A 21005-nucleotide genomic window follows, 5' to 3' on the forward strand; every position below is an offset into this window, starting at 1 on the left:
GGGAGGTGGTGCCCCTGGTACCACATGTGCACGTGCAAAGTGCACGCATGCTCCCAGGGCCACTGACGTCACTTTGGGTCAGCTGGAACAAGGGGGGAGTTTTTAAAAGTTTAAATCACCCTCGACGAAAATGGTCACATGGCTGGTGGCCCCACCCCCTGATCTCCAGACAGCAAGGAGTTTAGATTGCCCTCCACACTGCTCCAGCAGCACAGAGGGCAACCTAAACTCCCCTCTGTCTGGAGATCAGGGGGCGGGGCCACCAGCCATGTGACCATTTTCAAGAGGTTCCGGAACTCCATTCCACCGCATTCCAGCTGAAAAAAAACCGTGTATGTATGTATGTATGTTGAATTACCTCAGAAATTTTCACCCACTGATTTCACCTGACCTTTCCCATCTAAAGTAAATTAGTTATTTTTGGAATTTTAAAAATGCCTTTGGTGCCACTTCTGTTGTTTAAGGACGAAGGAACGTCATAGCTCCTATCACAGCACCAGCACTGACCTAGAGAAGGGTTTTTTTTCCCATTCTACCAACTTTTAAAATGCTAATAGAAAAAAACAAAAAGAGTTTAAAATTGCTTATATTTTTAGTACCTTTTACCACCAGTTTGCCAGGCAGCTTTTTCAAGGTTATGCCAGCAATCAATATTCTCCTGTGGGGTTAACTGGCAGCAGAAGAATCCTCAATGCCTTTTAGAAAAATGCTTGGTTGCTGGGCAAGGGGGCTTTTGACCCTAATTTCACTGGTGTCAGCATGTGACAACAATTACCATTTCAACATTTCAGATTCTCTACATAGCACATAAAATTCATTCCATCTGCCACAATTTGCTTTCTTGTAGTTTCAATAATAGGCTTTGCACACACCCTTTTTTAGCTTTCACTGAAAAGGGAAGCAAATCATTTGATAAAAATCAAGGTACTTACCAACTATTGCTAGATTATGCTCTGAACCACATGCAATCTGCAAAAGAAACATAAATCCAAACACATTAGGAAGGCAACCAAGTATATTATTGTCGAAGTAATGTTTAAGCCTTTTAGGGGCAGATGTCGTTACTGAATGTTCAACTAAGTACTGTCCAGTTCAGAGTCCCCCTAAAATAATGATGAAAGTAAACCTGTGTCATATTTACAGAGTATCATACGCCATTTACAGTCTTCAGATGTAATTGTTATAACAAGTGGTTTCAGCTTTATGCATGATATATACAAGTTCCATTTCAGGTTTTAGTTGGAGACAAAGATATCTATAATAATGAAATTTAGGAATATCCAAAAGTGCTACTCAGGATTAGAGGTGGGAACGATCTAAAAAAAATTACTGATCAAGCTGATCGTGGATCGGCGCCAACGACGATCCCGAACTACCGATCCACACTGATCATCTTCTGTTTCCGATCCGTGGATCGTGGATCAGGGAGGCCAAAGCGGAGGGGCGCCCCTCAGGGGGCGGGGGGTCTGGCCGCTCGACGGCAGCACCCCCCATGTGCCCACCCGCCAGGCCGAAAAGGAGCGTGCTGGCGAGAAATGAACGGTGGCTGAAGACAGTGGCTGCCGGACCCGGCGGACACGGGAAGATGGTGACGAGCCACCTCCCCTCAGGGGGTGGGGGGTCTGGCCGCTCGTCTGTGTTTGGCCATCAGAGCTGCCTCTCAGGGTTTGCAGGGATGAGATTGGACTGCCCATGGCTACAGAACACCCCCTTCCCCCTCCCTCCGCTGGGTGTCTTCTCCCAACTGGTGAGTGCTTTGCTGTTTCGTGGTTGGAAGGAAGCCCTGGTGATCAAGGCAAGCTGGGCTTCCATTCGGGTTTCCAGGGCAACAGAAGGAGGGCAAACACAGCTCAGGCATTCCCCTGGCTCCATTGCCAGGGGAATAGATTGCTGGCACCTGTGTGTCTGGCTTCCCGATCCCAGCCCAATCACCCCGATCAAGCACCACCACCCTCAAACGCTGGATTGGGCGCCGTGGATGGCACTGATCCGCCGGGTCCCGATCACGCGATCACCATTATCGTGGGTACTTTTCGATCATAATGCCTATTGTCCCCATCTCTACTCAGGATACCTTCAAAATACTTCCCAAAATAATGCTACTAGCTTATTGCATGTTGCTACTAGCTTATTGTATGTTATTGTATGTTGCTGAGACAAAAAAACCTGAGCTAATCAGAAACAAGTGTAATTAACTTGTAGCCCTGTAAGCTTCTTGATTACTACGAACAAGGGTAGTGATAAGCAATATAATTTACCCCAAACAATCAAGCAATGTGCTGCAATCAAAACTATCTATAAATATAAAACCAGGGGATTAAACCCACTTCCTACAAAGTTCTGTGCTGATTTCTCATTCACCTTTCATTCAACTACAGAAAACTAAAAAAAACTAGAGTATTAGGGCAAGTTAGTAAAACACTAATAGAAAAAGACACTAAAGATTTGATAGCTTTTTAGTCACCATTTAAATGAAATATTTTCCAGCTTTCAAACACTACATGTTTTAACCCACAAACACATTACAGTAGAAAAACACTCGTAAGAGAGCCCCACAGACAATGCTGATACTGTAGGTGAATGACTTCTACCAGGAGAACTGGGGTTAAAGATTTAAAATCATGGAAACAAGAATGGATTTTAAACACTCTCACATACCAAATTTTAACTTTGCCTTATGGAAACAGTTGAATCTTTAAAACGTTGCTAATTTTTAAAAATCAGCATCAGGTACATTAAACATGTATGTTTCTATATTAAATATACATGACATAAATTCCATTTTGAATGCTGAGCAAGGCCCTGAAGCACCTTCTGCTTCTGAAAAGCTCATTCACGGACACCCAATGTTCCCATTTAAACTACCATGTAAGGGGAAGGGTCAAAAGGTATGACATCCAGGTAAAGAACAACATGGCAGCAATATTTAATAAGTATACCTGACAGATGAATAAAGGTATGGGTTTTTTTGGCACACTCAACTTATTCCTGATTTTCTTAGCAGTAGATCCACAAGCACTGGAATCAGTTTGGGCACGGTTCTTCCATATCTGCCCTCCCTCTGCATTTTTACAGTTGTGCAGTCAGTTCATTTTTTTCCTCACATGCCTTAAATAATTAGGATATTCAACAAGGGCAGTGTTGTAATCAATGGCATCATCAGTGGCTTCAAAGCCCCCCTTTTATTTTTTGTGCATACTTATATCAAGATATTAATGTTGTTATTTTTTAAAGATCAAAAATGAACACTGTGTCTTTGCATGTAAAAACTTAAAGGAGGAGCAGCTCTACCATCCACCCTTCATTCCCCCCTCCAATGTGGTCCAAACCAGAGAGCCCCACCAGGGTCAACCCAGAGTGAGGAAGTGGAGGCCAGCATCAGTGGGGCCAACTGATCTCTGTGGGGATGGAGCCTGGAGAAGCAGCAGATGGGTCCCTTTCTGGCGCTGGAAGTGGCCACCCCCCTCCCCTGGAGGTTTTTGCAATTTTTTAAAAATCATCACTTTTATTAGTGTACCAATGTAATAACAGATGCAATAGGTTCTCTGAATTCCCAGTTTTAATGTTTTTTTTTAAAGTAAGTCTCTAGCTCCTTCCATTTTGGAGATATTCCTTTTTCCTTATATCTCCACTAGAGAAAGGGCTAGAGACTTACCTTTTTAATGAAAGCTGGAAATTCAAAGAATATTGATACAGCAATATTTTTAAAAAGATCAAAGCTAAAGCAGGAGAGAGGGATAAAGGAAGGTGGAGGGGAGACAAGTGATCCGAAGATGATGAAAGTCCAATAATCAGAAAGTGAGTTGGAGGTGGATGGCAGGACAAATAAAACCAAAAGAAACATTACATCAGAGGAATGAGGGCAACTCAGAATCAGCTTTCCAAAAAAAGATCAGGATAAGTTGTCTAAAAAAACAACAGAAAAAAAGGAGTTAGCCGTGTTAGTCTGTAGTAGCAAAATAGAAAAGAGACCAGTAGCACCTTCAAGATTAACCAACTTTACTGTAGCATAAGCTTTCGAGAATGACAGTTCTCTTCGTCAGCTGCATGGAGTTTAAGAAGAAACTGGTCAGATATATAGGTGGAGAGGGGAGGGGGGAGTAAATGCAATCAGTAGCTTCTGATAATGAAATCAGTTACTTCTCATAATGAGATAACCATTCATAGTCCCTATTCAATCCAAGCCTGACTGAGTCAAATTTGCATATGAATTCCAATTCAGCAGCTTCCTGTTGGATTCTGTTTTTGAAAGGTTTCTGTTGAACTACAGAAAAAAAGATGAAAACCACACTTTCACACTTAAGTGAAAACTAAAGACAAAAAAAATGTGCAGAAATCAGGAGATAAACCAAAGCAGTATGGGGCCAGAACCAATGAAAAAAGTGTGGAAAATTATCGCACTTGCTCCTCCAATACATCGCAGGACATATGATACTTAAATTTTGCACCAAATCTCAGATGGAGTTACTGATTCTACTTCAGTTCTAGGGTTCAGTAGAAGAAAGTACATCCCTCATTAAAGAGTCATGCATTTTCTTCAGGTTTGGGAGAAATCAGTATAATTATAGAGAGTGTAGCCTGTACAAACCAGGAGATTATTCAAAGAGTCCCAGAAAAAGGGCATATGAGGATTCCTCATACTGGGATCCCAGAAACGGAAGAACAGGTTTCCACACACACAACCACAAAAAGCCTTGTGCAGCTTGGGTAACCTCAAAAGTTGCCCAAGCTACACAAAAATGCAACAGTATAGAAAGTAGTAACCAGGAACATAGTGCAGCATTGATGTGTGCAAAGGGAAGGCAGAAGAATGAAACATTTGAAGGTATTATTTGCATGAAAAATTACTGGATTTTCACTGTAAGGAAAAGCAACATTATCTATTACAAACGTTTTTATAAAAATCTGCAATTTGATAAGATTAGAACGTACCATAGAAATACTGGAGTAAAAGTCTGAAAATGAATGACCACAACAATATGGAGAGTACCAGTAATAGAAAAGTGGAGTGCCACCTGTCCTGCACCCAATTCCGGCAGATTGAACAGGGGGCAGGCATTGCCTCCTACTCTATGTCTGATCCAGGCCAGGTGAAGGGGGGCAGGCATTGCCTCATGCTCCACTCCTGATCCCCGTCAGGTGAAGGGGATGGGCATTACACCTGCTCCAATCCTGATGCCTGCCAGGTGAGGTTGGGGGTGGACATTATCTTCTGCTCTGTGCCTGATCCAGGCTGGGTGAAGGGGGATGGGCATTGCCTTATGCTTCACTCCTCATCCTGGAACAAACCGAGAGGTGTTTCCCAAAGTAGAATAGATCATATACTAGACAATACTTGGGAAAGCAAAATAAATCATACAGTGAAATTTTTAAATACAAACTTTTCTTCTATCTTGAAGTGTTCAGTGCAAAACTATTAAAATACCTTGCAAACAACAATAAACTCACAATAAATACAAAGATTACATGTAGTTGACCGTATCCCTTCAAGAGAGTCTCTCAATAGTAGCCTTGAAAATCTTATAAAAGTGTATATTCCTTGTACTTATTTCGCACTGGAGACCCCCAAACAACTAGCGAGTTGGAAAAATGGATGTCTACAGCCTGAAAAGTCTATTGTAAGAGTGAAGCCGAAGGAAGAAAATCCGACTGATTCAAAAACTACTTCAAACGGACGGTGAGTAATGTACTTGCAGAGAATCAAAATGAACTTATGGTGATGCTTCTTTGTAGGTGGATATCAAGGGAGGGAGCCCCGAAGGGGCCTGTTGGCCCTACTGGCTGGATAGTTCAGCTTGTTTCATCCAATATCAACTTCCTCAGGGGCCAGTATGTTTCCACCAACATGAATTTCTAAAAATAATTTTTTTTGTCAGCACCCATTGAAGTCTCAACAATTACCCGTCCTTGCTAGGGTGACTATAAGGTAAACTTACCTCAGTTAACCAAGGCAAAATCTCACGTGCAGTAGATTCCAAGCACTTAAGGGCGGTCATAACATGAGTTCACCCCCCCCCCAAGGATTTAAATACAAGACGCGCAACAATTTTACCAAGAACATAAGAACATAAGAACATAAGCAAAGCCATGTTGGATCAGGCCAGTGGCCCATCCAGTCCAACATTCTGTCACACACAGTGGCTAGAAATCCAGTGCCATCTAAAGGACTGTCAGTGAGGCCAGGACACCAGAAGCCCTCCCACTGCCTTCCTTCCAGCACCAAGACAACAGAGCACCACCTCCCCACAAAGAGAATACCATCTATCTCCTGTGGCTAATAGCCACTGATGGACCTCTGCTCCATATATTTGTCCAGTCCCCTCTTGAAGCTGGCAATGCTTGTAGCTGCCACCACCTCCTGTGGCAACGAATTCCATGTGTTTATCACCCTTTGTGTAAAGTAGTATTTTCTTCTATCTGTTCTAACCCGACTGCTCAATAATTTCATAGAGTGCCCACGAGTTCTTGTATTGTGAGAAAGGGAGAAAAACACATCTTTCTCTACCTTCTCTAACCCGTGCATTATCTTGTAAACCTCTATCATGTCTCCCCTCAGTCGTCTTTTCTCCAGGCTAAAGAGCCCCAAGCGCCTCAATCTTTCCTCATAGGGAAAGTGTTCCAACCCTTTAATCATTTTAGTTGCCCTTCTCTGTACTTTTTCCAGTGCTATGATATCTTTTTTAAGGTGTGGCGACCAGAACTGTACACAGTACTCCAAATGAGGCCTCACCATCGATTTATACAGAGGCATTATGATACCGGCTGATTTGTTTTCAATCCCTTTCCTAATAACCCTAATAAGGTTAATAAGAATTAAAGACAGTACATTCCATGAAATTACATTCACAAAAAGCAAATCACAACTTTACGACAAGCAGCTTTGAGGACAAGCAGAGCAGCCTGGTGTTACAGTCATAAGAAACAAGAAAGATTGTTTTCAAAATTTAGTCCCTTGGGTTGCAAAGTATCTAGCTCATGTATCAACTGAGATTCCCATCTTAACAAGTCTTTTTGAATGTGAGTAATGTACTTGCAGAGAATCAAAGGGGCCAGCATAACATTCAAAAAGACTTGTTAAGACGGGAAGCTCAGTTGATACAAGAGCTAGATAAGGGGGCGGGCATTGCCACCTGCTCTGCTCCTGATACCAGATGGGTGAAGGCGGGAGGTGGGCATTGCTACCTGCTCCACGCCTGATCCAAGCTGGGTGAAGAGGGGATGGGCATTTCCACCTGCTCCATTCCTGATCCCAGTTGGGTGATGGTGAGGGGCAGGCATTGCCACCTACTCCACTCCTGATTCCAGCTGGGTGAAGGCGGAGGTTGGGTATTGCCCCCTGCTCCACGTCTGATCCCAGCTGGTAAAAGGTGGGCGGGCATTGCCACCTGCTCCACTCCTGATCCCAGCTGTGTGAAGGCGGGGGGTGAGCATTGTCACCTGCTCCTCTCCTGATCCCAGCTGTATGAAGACAGGGAGTGGGCATTGCCACCTGCTCCACTCCTGGTCCCAGCTGAGTGAAGGGCAAGTGGGCACTGCCACCTGCTCGGCTCCTGATCCCAGCTGGGTGAAGGCGGAGAGCAAGCATTGCCACTTGCTCTGCTCCTGTTTCCAGCTGGGTGAAGGGGGAGGTGGGCATTGCTGCCTGCTCAACGCCTGATCCCAGCTGGGTGAAGATGGTGGGCGGGCATTGCTACTTGCTGGGCTCCTGATCCTAGGTGGGTGTAGGTGGGGGGTGGGCATTGCCACCTGCTCGGCCCCTGATTCCAGCTGGATGAAGGCAGGGGGTAGGCATTGCTGCCTGCTCCACACCTGATCCTGCCCTGGGCTTTCTGCCATGGTGTGCTCTCTGGAGGTCTGGCTGCCTCATCTGTGCTTCCCTCTACAGCTACGCCCTCTGGTGCCTAACCAGAGTAGGAAGTGAGTTGTCTTGAATATGCTTAGCCTTTTATACAGTAGGATTCTCAACATGGTCCTGTAAACAGATTGTGATATCCACAGACTGGGGACATTTATAGAGAAGAGAGATCTTTCTACAAATTTGGCGGACACCTAAGTTTGCAGGAAAATTCCAAAACTTTGCAAAAAAAATATTTGTTTTTAATCTCCAGAATGGAGAACAAATGTCTGCGCAAGCACCACAGGCTTACTGGTGTGGAGCTGGCTGCTGTCCCCATACTGGGACATCCTGGGGTAACCCCAAACTGAGGACACAGGTCTCTGGACAAAGTAGGATCTCAACTTTGCCTCATCCACTCTCGTCCAGGCAGCAGAAGCTGATAAGAGAGCTGCCACTGTTGCCACTGTGTGAGCCAAGGAAGTGGAAGCAGCAGCAGCAGCAGCATTATATGAAGGTGGGGGGAGCAGCTGCCACCCCCACCCCCAACATGAACCAGGCATGCAGAAGCACTGCCAGCAGGCCTGCGAGTCTGCAGTCAAGCAAGGTGGCAAAAATGGATGGGATTTCCCCTCTGCATGTCTCATGGGGCCTCAGCTTATTCAGTTAAAATTCAGTGCCTATATATATCTCTAAGGGAAAATATACTACATATGCAAATAATTACATGTAACAATACAATTAATACCATTTGTGTTCCAAAGTTCACATGTTTACTTATCAACTCTAAAGATGTTTGTGTGCATATCATATTCCATCTCATGTCACACTCTTTCTTCACTCTACAGTAGGCCAGTTCATTCAAACCACTTCAGAGTTATACTTTAATCACAAATCTTAGGAAGTATCATAAGAGTTGGAAATGGTCTTACAGATTATTTAGCCCAAGCCAATACTGGAAATCCGCCATTTTCATGTCTTTACACAGCACAAAACTCACAGAACGAGAGTGTCTTCATGGCACGATTTCTGACGTCATCATGGCATGATTCCGTTTTTGTGGCGCGATGACATCAGAAATTGTGCCATGAAGTCACCCTCATTCCGGGAGTTTTGCACTAAGAAAAGACATGTGAAAATGGTCAATGTCTCTGAAGACAACTCATGGGTTCATATATCATAGAAACTGTACAGAAAACTTTTGTGGCTGACAATGTACCAGCAATGGCTGTCAAGCACAAGGGAGTATCACACTTCTCCAGGAAAACTGAACATGTGTAGAAATGTATAAAGTAGCTGTTCTTGTTATCCAGTATATCTTGTAGTAGAGAATAGTGTTTCCTTAGGAGATCCCTAACACTTTTTAGTTGACACATACAGACATTTCTCACAAGAGGCCATCAGGAGGAATATGAAATATGTCACACTGCAATGGCTATAGTATATACGCTTATGATAGCAAGAATTCACAACCATTTCATCACATGATACAGAAGGATTTGGTTTATTTCTTTCATCCTAAGTGCCATGAATTATATGAACGAGAGAGAGAGAAAGTTCTGACAAATATTTTCAAGGAATCAACAAATTCACAGACAATTTTTCCTAAAAATGAAATGGTTCAATCAGCTTCTTCAGCACAGAATATCCAACAGACATGGGCTGCCACAAACTGTAATTAAGCTGTATCAAGTGACACAAATATGCTTCATTAATCCTCCTGGGATGTGAAAATAAGGAAGATGTACTTGCTACACATACCATTATAGCAGATTTTTGTGATTCTCAGGGCAAGTTTGTCTGCTGCATTGTAATGGATTAACGAACAGAAGCCTGAGGATAAGTTCCATATGGAAGGGGGTGGGGTCAAATGGCTGTGGTGTACATGAAATAGAACATTTCTTAAACAGTACTGTAGTTAACGTCATTTGACAGTCAAGGTGGAGAACAACTTAAGATTCTCCAGAACAGAAACAGAGGGGGATAAATTCTATAACATCAAAGCAAATTGTACATGGAGTTAATGCAGTAACATCTGGTTCTCAGTCCTCCTGGGAGGAGAAAAGAGATAGAACAGACAGTGGAGGAAATAAGACTTTAGATTGCTACTCATCCCACCATTGCTGAAAGCCCTTTCAGTATAGTCAAAAAACATAACACGAGATCTAAAGCTCATCAGGGAAGAGAAAGTCACAGGCAGCAGCAGCTCAGCTTCATCTGAACACATGAGTCTAGAGAGAACAACAGAAACTCAAGAGCTCTGACATGAACTGTGAAGTGGCCGGATGGCAAGAAGATTCTGCAAGTTCTGGATAGATCAAAGTAGGTTGATTCCTTCAAACAATATGTTATTAGTTTCATAGCAAATGTCTATATATTGAGATATTTACACTGGCTCTCATTAATCTGTTTTTCCTATTAAATATAGATATTAAGAAAACACAGCATAATATAACTTTACCTAATTTTATATCCCTTAAAATGTCACGATGTCAGTTCTCTAGCCAGAGTTATGCCATATTAACTTGTGTTATAATCAGTAGTTGTATAGTTTTCCTCCCTCCAGGCCCAGGTGTCGTCCAGGCCGCTCATACCCATGGAAGCGAAGAGTCCTTATCTATCCAGTCCAGCCAACGACCTTGATATCCTTGTCTTCTCATGCCTTCGCAGACGGGACTGGGGGGAGGCTGGGAATGGGTGTGTGAAGTATTGTAACTTTCGCTTTACATGCCATTCTCAACAAAGCTTTCGTTCAGCCAAGGGCCTCATCAGCCTTTGGATTATGGACACCTGTATCCTGAGCATAGTCTTTCAATAAACCTTTTGGAATCAAGAAACCTTGTGCTTCTTGCAAGAGGGGGGGAGATGAACTCTAGATAACTGGGATTCCATAGTCTGACATTTTGTTGAGAATCAAAAGACTTGGGATGGACTTCAGCAGAATTTTGTTTTCCTGGTTATCTTCTTAAAGATGCAGAAGCAGGTAAGCCATGTTTACCTCCACTGTTTTCTTACTCTCTTGTTCTGCTGGACCCATAAACACAACAATAGCTAGGATCCCCCCAGCCTCCAATGGTTATATTGGCTTCCTCCACTGGCTGTCCATATGAAGTTTGTTCAACAGGAAGTACACCAACGACTGCATCATAACTGGCACCAAGTTGATAGATATACTAGGGATTCTCCAAACATTCATTCAATGACTGCAACCCATTGCTGCCTTTCTGCTTGGGGAGAACTGCTAGGAAAGCTGAGCATTTCTACTTGCCAGCCCCACCACTGCCTGCTCAACCCTTTAAAAGGGACTGCAACTCTACCTTTGTGTTTGAGGAGGCAAAGCATTTTTTTCTCAGTTGCCACCAGTAACAGAAATGCTAGTACTGTTTTGTTTATTTATGATTGGTTTATGCTTATATTTGTTAACTGCCTTGAATGTTCTTGTTAAAATTTGTTGTAACACGCCCTGAGCCTGCTCATAAAGAGGGCAGGCTATAAATCGAATGAATGAATGAATGAATGAATGAATGAATGAATGAATGAATGAATGAATGAATGAATGAACTGTGCACAATATTGTTATTGATGGTTGTTGTGGGTTTTCCGGGCTGTATTGCCGTGGTCTTGCAATACAGCCCGTGGTCTTGCAATACAGCCCGGAAAACCCACAACAACCATCGTTCTCCGGCCGTGAAAGCCTTCGACAATATTGTTATTTCTTTGTACCAAACTACAACATAGTATCTATCTACAACATAGTATTTAACAGTGTTCAAATAATTTTTAGACCAAAAAAGGAGGCAAAAAGGGAACAAAAATTAGCAGAAGAGTGCTGCTTTTTGCACCAAGTAGCAAAAGAAATATGCTGCTAGGAAGGGACTGATTTAATTATCACAATATTCCTTAATAACTCCTTGCCTGCCAGGTGCTGAAATCTATCCAGGACCTTGCTCTGTGCACCATCAGTGCCACCTACTTTAAGGGAGAGCTGATGAACCAATCTCTGCACCTTCCTTAAGATGGCCATCAGAGGAAGCACCCTGTGCCTGAAGCGATCCAATGAGAGCTGCAGGGAACAGCTGAATCAGCAGTCCAATAAGATCAAGACTTTATTTGTAAAGCTGTCACCTTCAAGCTGAGCCCTTCAGGCTAAGTATATTGTCTATATTGTGAACAGGGGAGACATGATTGCTCTCTTTAAGTATTTAAAAGGCTGTCACTTAGGGGAGGAAAGGGAGCTGTTCCTGTTGGCAGAAGAGGATAGGACTTGAAATAATGGGTTTAAACTACAGGAGGGAAGATACCCGCTAGACATCAGGAAAAACTTCTTCATGTTAAGAACAGAAGTGGAAGTGGCTGCCTGGGGATGTGGTGGGTTCCCCTCAGTGGCAGTACTCAAGTTGCGGCTGGACAAATACTTGTCACATATGTTTTAGGCTGTTCCTGCATTGGGCAGGGGGTTGGACTAGATGATCAATAAGATCCTTTCCAACTCTATGATTCTATGATTTTAAGAATGGGCTGACTCTATTTTGAATCCAGATCTTTGCCCATTTTGAACTCATGCTATGCCTCAGCTCTGGACTGCCTTTTAGACTCTTTGTCTGACCTCACCTATAGTTCTGCCTCACCTTGAACTTCTTCTATGAGGATCTTGATCTTTGGCCCACCCCATGAACCCATTACTGAACTTTTACCCTCCAGCTACCTGAACTTCTGGCTTGGCTTCAGACACCAGGAGATTTGCAAGCCAGGTTTTGCTTTCATATGATGTTTGAGTTGAGTTTGTGTGATGTGACAGAATTTTTTTTTTTTTGAAAATTTTTTTTATTGGGTTAGAATCCATTATTTTTACATTACATTCAATTTTCCCCAGATTTTTCATTTCTAACCCCCTCCCTTTCCCCCCCTTTTGCTGACTTCCAACAGCTTTCCCACCCTTTGTCCCTTTTCCCTTACTTCTATTAAATTCCTTTATCTAAAACAAATATACATTCTCCATTATACTAAGCAGTACATCCTTAACTACTTTTCTTGTTATATACCCAAACTGTAAGTCCTTATTTCCATCTTGGATAAACAATTTATCCCATTTTCCAGTTTTAAATATTTCTATATATCATAAACCTATATATCATAAACCATAAAAATCTTACATTTAAATCAAACAATTTGACTTATTCTCTATAAATTACTCATTGTATCTTTTTATGGTAATTCTATATAGCTCATAGTCAATCAATTTGACTCTTCTGTACATTCAGTTTGGTGCATTATACAAATCTTATCAAAGAAAGAAAATATTGTTGGTTACTCAATCCTTATATTTAAACCTTATCATTAATTATTTTCTATCAATATTCTATCTATTAACCTATATATATCTATATATATATCAATCTGTTAATCTAACTGCTTATAAATTCACATTTATCTCTTCCACCCCCGGTAAAGTCACCCCCCTCTACATTTTATTATATTTCAGTAGTTCTCAAACTGCCACAGTTTTCCTCCCACCTCCCATTTCTTCTCCAGATATTGTTTCAGCTTCTCCCAATCTGTGTTAAACTGCCCTGAGTCCAGATTTCTCAGTTTTCTTGTCATCTTGTCCATTTCTGCCATGTACAGCAATTTGTAGATCCAATCTTCAATAGTTGGCACTTCTTGTACTTTCCATTTTTGCGCATACAAAAGTCTGGCTGCTGCTGTCATATAAAATATCAACGTCCTATGATGGGCTGGAATTCCCTCCATTCCCAAGTTTAGTAGCAGGAGTTCTGGGTTCTTATTTATTTGAAATTGTAAAATTTCACTCATTTCTCTTATTATTTCCCCCCAGTACTGCCTAGCTACATCACACGACCACCACATGTGGTAGAGGGAGCCCTCATGCTTCCTACATTTCCAGCATTTATTAGAAGTGTTCAAGTTCCCTAGCGCAATCTTCTTTGGTGTCATGTACCAACGATAGATCATTTTGTAAATATTCTCTTTAATATTTGTACATGTCGTTGTCTTCATTGTAGTCTTCCACAGGTATTCCCATGCCTCCATTGTTATCTCTTTATTAAAATTTATAGCCCATTTCACCATTTGTGTTTTAACTGTCTCATCCTCAGTATACCATTTCAACAGTACTTGGTATACCTTGGATATTCTTTTCTTGTCCTCTTTAAAAAGGGTCTGCTCTAGTTCCGAGTTCTCTGTTCGTATACCTCCCTTTACAGAGTCCGAGTTATACAAATCTCTGATCTGTCTATACTGGAACCAATCGTAGTTCGGTGATAGTTCCTCTTGCGTCTTTATTCTGAGTTTAGATGCTTCTATTTTAGTTATTTCTCTGTATGTCAAACATTGTCGTTCGTTGTCAACAGCTCTCGGGTCTATCACCTCATATGGAACCACCCACCAAGGTGTTCCTTCTTGTAGGTAAATTCTGTACTTCTTCCAGATTATGTATAGACTTCTCCGTACAAAATGGTGCAGGAACATCGAGTTGACCTTTACTTTGTCATGCCATAGGTATGCATGCCATCCAAATATTTTTTTATATCCCTCTAGGGCTAATAATTTCTTGTTCTTTAATGTCATCCACTCTTTCAGCCAAACTAGGCAGATTGCATCATGATAAATTCTCAGGTTGGGCAGTTGCATTCCGCCTCTTCCTTTGCATCTTGTAAAACTTTCATTTTCACTCGAGGCTTCTTGCCTGCCCATACAAAATCTGATATTTTCCTCTGCCATTTTTCAAATTGTTTAGAGTCTCTGATGATTGGTATTGTCTGTAGCAAAAACATCACTCTTGGTAACACATTCATCTTAACCGCTGCAATCCTATCCAACCATGACAGATTGAGCCTATTCCATTTAATCAAGTCTCTCTCAATCTGAATCCACAGTTTTTCATAATTATTCTTGAACAAATCTATATTCTTTGCAGTCAGTTCAATTCCCAAATATTTCACCTTACTTGTTACTTCACAATCCGTTGTTTCCATTAACAATTGTTGTTTCTGCTTAGTCATGTTTTTGCATAGTATCTTTGACTTCTTTTTGTTAATAAAGAAACCTGCCAAGTCTCCAAACTCCTTAATCTTATCTATCACTTTTGGCATGTTCTCCAGTGGGTCCTCTACAATTAACATTATGTCATCCGCAAATGCTCTGACCTTGTACGAATAGTCCTTTATTTTTATTCCTCGAATTTCCTCGTCTTGTCGTATTTGTATCATCAGAATCTCCAATACTAAAATGAACAACAGTGGAGACAACGGGCAACCTTGTCTTGTTCCTTTGCTTATAGTCAATTTCTTAGTCAATTCATCATTTACCACAATTGCTGCAGTCTGGTCTCTATAAATTTCCTTAATTGCTCTGATGAATCTTTCTCCTAATTGTAGCTTTTCCATAGTGGCAAACATAAAGTCCCAGTTTAAGTTGTCAAATGCCTTTTCAGCGTCAACAAAGAAGAAACCAACCTCTTTGTCACAACGCTTATCATAGTATTCAATAGCATCAATCACTGTCCTTAAATTGTCTCTTATTTGTCTGTCTGGCAGAAAGCCTGCTTGCTCCTCCTCTATAACTTCCGAAAGCCACCCCTTCAGTCTCTCCGCCAGTATCTTCGCAAAGATTTTATAGTCATTGTTGAGTAACGATATAGGTCTGTAATTTTTCACACTAGTCAAGTCTTGGCCCTCTTTTGGGATCAATGATATGTTCGCTTCAGACCAAGTGTCTGGAATCCTTTTGTCCCTTAAAACTCCATTGATCACCTCCTTTAGGAATGGTGCCAGCTCATTGGCCATAGTCTTATAAAATTTAGCTGTAAATCCGTCTGGCCCTGGCGCCTTTCCTAGATTTGCAGATTGTATTGCCTTACTTATTTCCTCATCCGTTACTTCACTGTTCAATTTATTTCTCCAAGCGTCCGAGATTTCTGGAAGTGTCATTTTCTCCAAATATGACGCTATTGAGTATTTTCTTCTTTCTTATTATACAGTTTAGCGTAGAATTTATAAAAGGTTCTACTAATGGTATTCTGTTCCAAATACGTTTTGTCATCTTCACAAATTTTATTTATTGTTTTCTTTTCCCTTCTTTTCTTCAATTGCCATGCCAGGTACTTCCCAGGTTTATTTGCACCCTCAAACACTTTCTGATTCAGCCTTTTGAGATTCCACTCCAATTCTTTATTACTCATTGCTGTTAGCTGTTCTTGCAATATTTTAATTTCCTGGTATAATTTCTTTTTCCCTGGTCTCTTTTTTAACTGTATTTCCTTAGTTTTTATCTTCTCCTCAATCTCTTGTCTCTTCTCCTCTTTCTTCTTTCTTGCTCTACCATTTAAGTCCATTAGTATGCCCCTTATAACCGCCTTGTAAGCATCCCAAACTTTATCAGTTGGTACTTCTTTATTCACGTTGTATTGAATGAAAAACTTTGTCTCTCTTCTCAATATTTCCATATTCTCTTTTTCCTGTAACAAATCCTCATTTATTCTCCATGCTTTCCTTTTCCTCCTTTTCCCCAGCTTCCACATAATTGGGTTATGATCTGAGCCTACCATCGGCATTATTTCTACATCTTTAGTCCATAACGCCAAATCTTTTGAGGCCCAGATCATGTCAATTCTTGATAACGTGGAATGCCTTGCAGAATAAAAAGTAAACTGCCTACTTTTAGGATATTCTCTCCTCCATACATCTTCAAGAGTCTCTTGTTGAATCAACTCAAAAAAGAGCTTTGGTAATAGTCCTCTTTTCTTTTGTGTCATTGTAGTCTTTTTATCCAGTTCCAAGTCTGTCACCCCATTGAAGTCTCCAGCAAGTATTATTTGGTCATATGAAAGATCATCTAAATGCTTCCTCAAATCCTCAAAGAAGCTCTCTTTTGCGCCATTGGGTGCATAGATTCCGACTACCAACACTCTCTTTAAATTCCAAGTACATTCCACTGCTACAAATCTGGCTTCCACATCTTTCATTATAAATTTTGGTTGTAGCTCCTCTTTTACATACAACACCACTCCTCTTTTTTTTTTACTTGAGGCCGCTACAAAGTCTTTGCCCAATTTTCCCAGTTTTAGATATTTTACATCCTGTTTTCGAATATGAGTCTCTTGCAAACAAACAATGTCACATTTTTGTTTTAATAGCCAGTGAAAAATATTTTTTCTCTTATTCGGTGAATTTAGTCCATTTACATTCCAAGATAATACTTTACACTCCATATTCATAGTCTTGTTGGTAAGTCTTTTTCATTGTCCCTTATAAATCGCTCCATCTCCCGCTCAGACCTGATACGCTTTTTAGCTCCTCCAAATTCGAAGGACAAACCCTCTGGGAGCTCCCATCTGTACCTGATTTTCATGTCCTTCAGCATCTGGATTAGCCCTTTATATTTTTTCCGATCTAGTAACACTGATCTGGGTAGTTCCTTCATTATAATAATTGTCTTGCCATCGATCTCCAATGGATCTTGAAACTGTTTAGTCACAATCTTCTCTTTCATGTTTCTTGTTGTAAATTGTACAATCACGTCTCTTGGTAGTTTCCTCTGGGTTGCAATTCTCGAATTCACACGATATGCCACATCTAGGATAGCCACAACATCCTCCTCCTCCTTCCCCAGGTATTCAGCTAACACCTCCGTCATCTGTTCTTGCGCTGTCTTTCCTTCCACTTCCGGCAGGCCGCGAAATCTGAGCTGCTTCTCCATATGTCTGCTTTCCGCAACCGCCATCCTTCCCCTCATCTGCCTCATCTCTGTTTGTTGCGTATCTGCTAGGTTCTCCATCGCTCCTTCTACTGTTTTAACTCTCTGCTGCGTCCCTTGTAATTCACTTTGTATTGTTTCCATACCTTTCTTCACTTCTGACAGCTCCGATTTTACTTCTGACAGCTCCGATTTTACTGTCTGTTTAACCTCTTTAATCAGCTCCAATTTCATGTCTTTAAATTCTTTAATCACCTCCAAAAGTTTTTTATCCAGGTTTTCTATTGCCGATTGCCACTCTTTCTTCGACATCGTGGGGCTTGCTTTAGCTCGCTCCCACGAGTCCGCTCTCTTCCTTAACTCCGTGGCGTTAAATTTAGTACCTTTTTTATTTCAAATGTCCCGGTCTTCTTGCATTAATTAATTTTAAAGGGTCCAAAATGTCGGGCGTCTTTTCTCTATGGTCTCTCTATGATTTTATAATCCAATATGGCCTACTTCCTTTTCCGCTGAGGCCGCGGCCCTTCCCCTCTCAAAGATGGCGATTCCCTTCTTCCTGCCCTCCAGCCAGGGCCGCTTCTCTCCAGCCGCTCTATTGCCGTTACGCACTTCCTGTCTCCCGTCTTCCCACAGCAGATCTCGCGATGGTGTCTTTTTCTCACAGCTCCAAAGCCACAGGTATTCAAAACAATAGTCCAATTTCTTTAATAACTTCTTTAAACTTAGTCTCTTTTCTAATACAACTCCTGCCGAAGCTTCCCCTCCTTTTCACTAGTCTGTTGCAGTTTAAAAGTCTACTTTTTTTCCTCTCTGTTTTTATCAATCTGTCCCGTATCGGAAGATAGTGATCTTTACCTTCCCTTCACTTTTCTCGGGTTGTAATCGCTGTTTCGATTTCAGATTCTCCTTTCCACTTCTTCCCCCAATCGAAGCTTGGGTATGTAGGTCTTATGCCAGCCGAGTTGGCCCCAAAACTGCCGCAGAGATTGTAGCCGACCCGTCTCAGGGTGGGACCTCAAGGATCGGGAGGGGACCCGTTGTGTAGAGCCCCCCCTCGTCCGAGATCAACGCGCCCTAGGGTCTCGAGCGTTCTTTGCCTGCTCTCCGCCTGAGAGCAGTCGGCCGCGGGCTATTTTCACCCCGCCGGCCGCTTAAAACGGCAGTCCGGTCAGCTCCGCAAATGGAGCTGCGTTAGACCTCCATAAATCCCAAACCGGAAGTCTGATGTGACAGAATTCTGATCTGTTTCAGCCCAGGACACACCAACTTGCTCCCCTTGACCCACCTTGCCTCCGCTGGAGCACAGGCAGAAGAGGGTCCGGTTTTAACTACTAGAGAGGAGGCAAAGTGCGCAATTAGCAACTCGAAGGCATATGGAGCCAATCGAGGATGCAGGCTGGGTGCAGCTTGGCAGCGAAATGTGCACCTTGGTGATAAAAGACCGGGTTGGGGGGGAGGGAAGCAACCAGTTGTGGAGGCCACGAGTTGAATCACCCTTGTCCCCACCACCACCGACCCTGACTGTGCCTAGTTTCTGTAACCTCAGACTGCCTTGGACTACGACCTCAGACTGCTTTGGACTGTAACTGGATCCTGCTGCCCAATGAGTGGATTCCTGGCTGCTGCGGCCTGCACTAAGACCATCTGCACCAAGGACTTCTGCTGGTGCCTGGTTTGAGAGTCAAAGACTCATTGGGTTATTTCTCTCTTTGGAGGGAGGGGGGAAAAGGAAAAGTTTTTTTTACTTTGCATTATAAAAACTGCTTTTTTGTTGTGTGTGTAGCGTGCTTCGGTTGGGCTTTTGTGTAAGGGGGGGGCTTTGATTTCTGGCTTTTGAAGTTATATTTACTGTTCATTTTGCTGCTTGTTCTTCTGGGGGGGGTGTTGTTTTACACTGCTCTGAAGGACAGTGGAGGGTAGTCTTGGTTCCATGTGCCCCACAGAGTTTTGGTCATATCAAAAGCTTGCCTGCAGTTATGTGTCAATGGGTTGATCTTAATAAAGGTATTACATGGATTGTCTACTTAGCTTTTTAGATCTTGATTAACTGTGCTTCATAGTTCCAGAAACATCAAAGACGCTTACTGGACAATAGAAAACGAAAGATACAATCAAGGGACGTAACAAAGACCTTAAGCAGGTTTTAAAATTGCTCTTTTGATACCAGTCCTAACTTCTATGCAAATCTAAAAATACAAACATATAAAAATATATTTTGGAAGACCAGACTACAACATTGAAAGGTAAGAGATGTTATCAGTTTAATAGCTTACTACTAGGCTTCTGATCACGCAGTCTTCCAGTTTAGCATTGAAGGCTGCAGAATATCTAACTTCTTTACTAAAGGCCAAGCCACATGTTGGATCCACATGATTGTCTGAACTCCCGACCCCACCCCCCCCTGAAAAGATCTATATTTTTCCATAAGTTTTCCTTTTGCTGTGAGCAGGCAGGATTGTTTCTACATGGGCAGAGTAGTTGAATGGCTCACAGGATGGTGGTCTATTCAGATGTAACTCCCATGATATTCAATAGTGCTTACTCACAGGGAAGTGTCTTTAGAGTTGCAGCCTATGATTGAAATCTGTACAACCTCCCTTCCAAATGTTTCCAAAGCCAATAGGTGGGGAGGGATCACCCCTTGTGAGGACCTGACTGGCAGGGAGACAATGCCATTGCCTGGGTAGCGATGGGAACAAAAAGATACACTCATGCACATTGTGCACATTCCCCCTTCCTGTCCACAGAGTTAATTAATAATGTCTCTCTCCCCTTGGGATGCAACTGGTTAATGCCATTAAGGAAAACAAGATGCTGCCACTGAAACGAAATAAAACACACAAAATTATTTGTGAGAGATAATGTTTTCATAATCTCGTTTAAACACAGACTTCATGCTTCAAATCCTCAGCATATTCATAGTCTAGAGAGCTGTGCTGTGGCAGTTTCCCATTAAAGTGTCCACAAATTCACTGCACAACAGAACTGCTACTATCTCCCACTGCAAGAAATTCCTCTCCCTCTACAAATAAAAGTTGATGAAAAAATGTTCCTTTGTTTGAAAACACCTGCTTACATCAGACAATAATCGTGCTTTGCCAGCAAGGACATATGACAGAGCCGGCATACAAGGTGGTATTTTAAAGAAGAAAAGAATTTTAAGACCCATGACTTGACCAAATATTAGAGGAGGAAAAAAATGGACAACAGTAAAGCAAGCTTTTTAATAATTTAAACCTTGACAATATCAACTGTCCTCAGCTGAACAAAGATGAAAGAATCTGCTGTGCTGTTGCAATGCTTTTCCATGAACTGCAGTGTCTGAAGCAGAACCCGTATGATGTAGATTTTTTTCTGCACAAACACACAGAGTACATGCTCAAAAGAAGCAGTTTCCCTGGCAACCAAACTGCAATGAAATTTATCAGGAAAGCTCCTCACACTCTACCAATTACTG

The 21005-nt window shown here is 42.0% G+C and overlaps 1 protein-coding gene across 4 annotated transcripts in view; it reads right to left on the reverse strand.

Annotated features, from left to right (window-relative positions):
• SERGEF (secretion regulating guanine nucleotide exchange factor) overlaps positions 1-21005 on the reverse strand; it is a 132706-nt gene that overhangs the window by 66449 nt on the left and 45252 nt on the right. For all 4 annotated transcript variants that reach the window (XM_054972866.1, XM_054972865.1, XM_054972864.1 and 1 more), the window contains exon 10: positions 933-969. In XM_054972866.1, coding sequence (XP_054828841.1) covers positions 933-969 — 37 coding nt within the window. The remainder of the gene's footprint in view (positions 1-932; positions 970-21005) is intronic.

This window comes from Eublepharis macularius, chromosome 2 (assembly GCF_028583425.1).
Source record: "Eublepharis macularius isolate TG4126 chromosome 2, MPM_Emac_v1.0, whole genome shotgun sequence".
Taxonomy (NCBI): domain Eukaryota; kingdom Metazoa; phylum Chordata; class Lepidosauria; order Squamata; family Eublepharidae; genus Eublepharis; species Eublepharis macularius.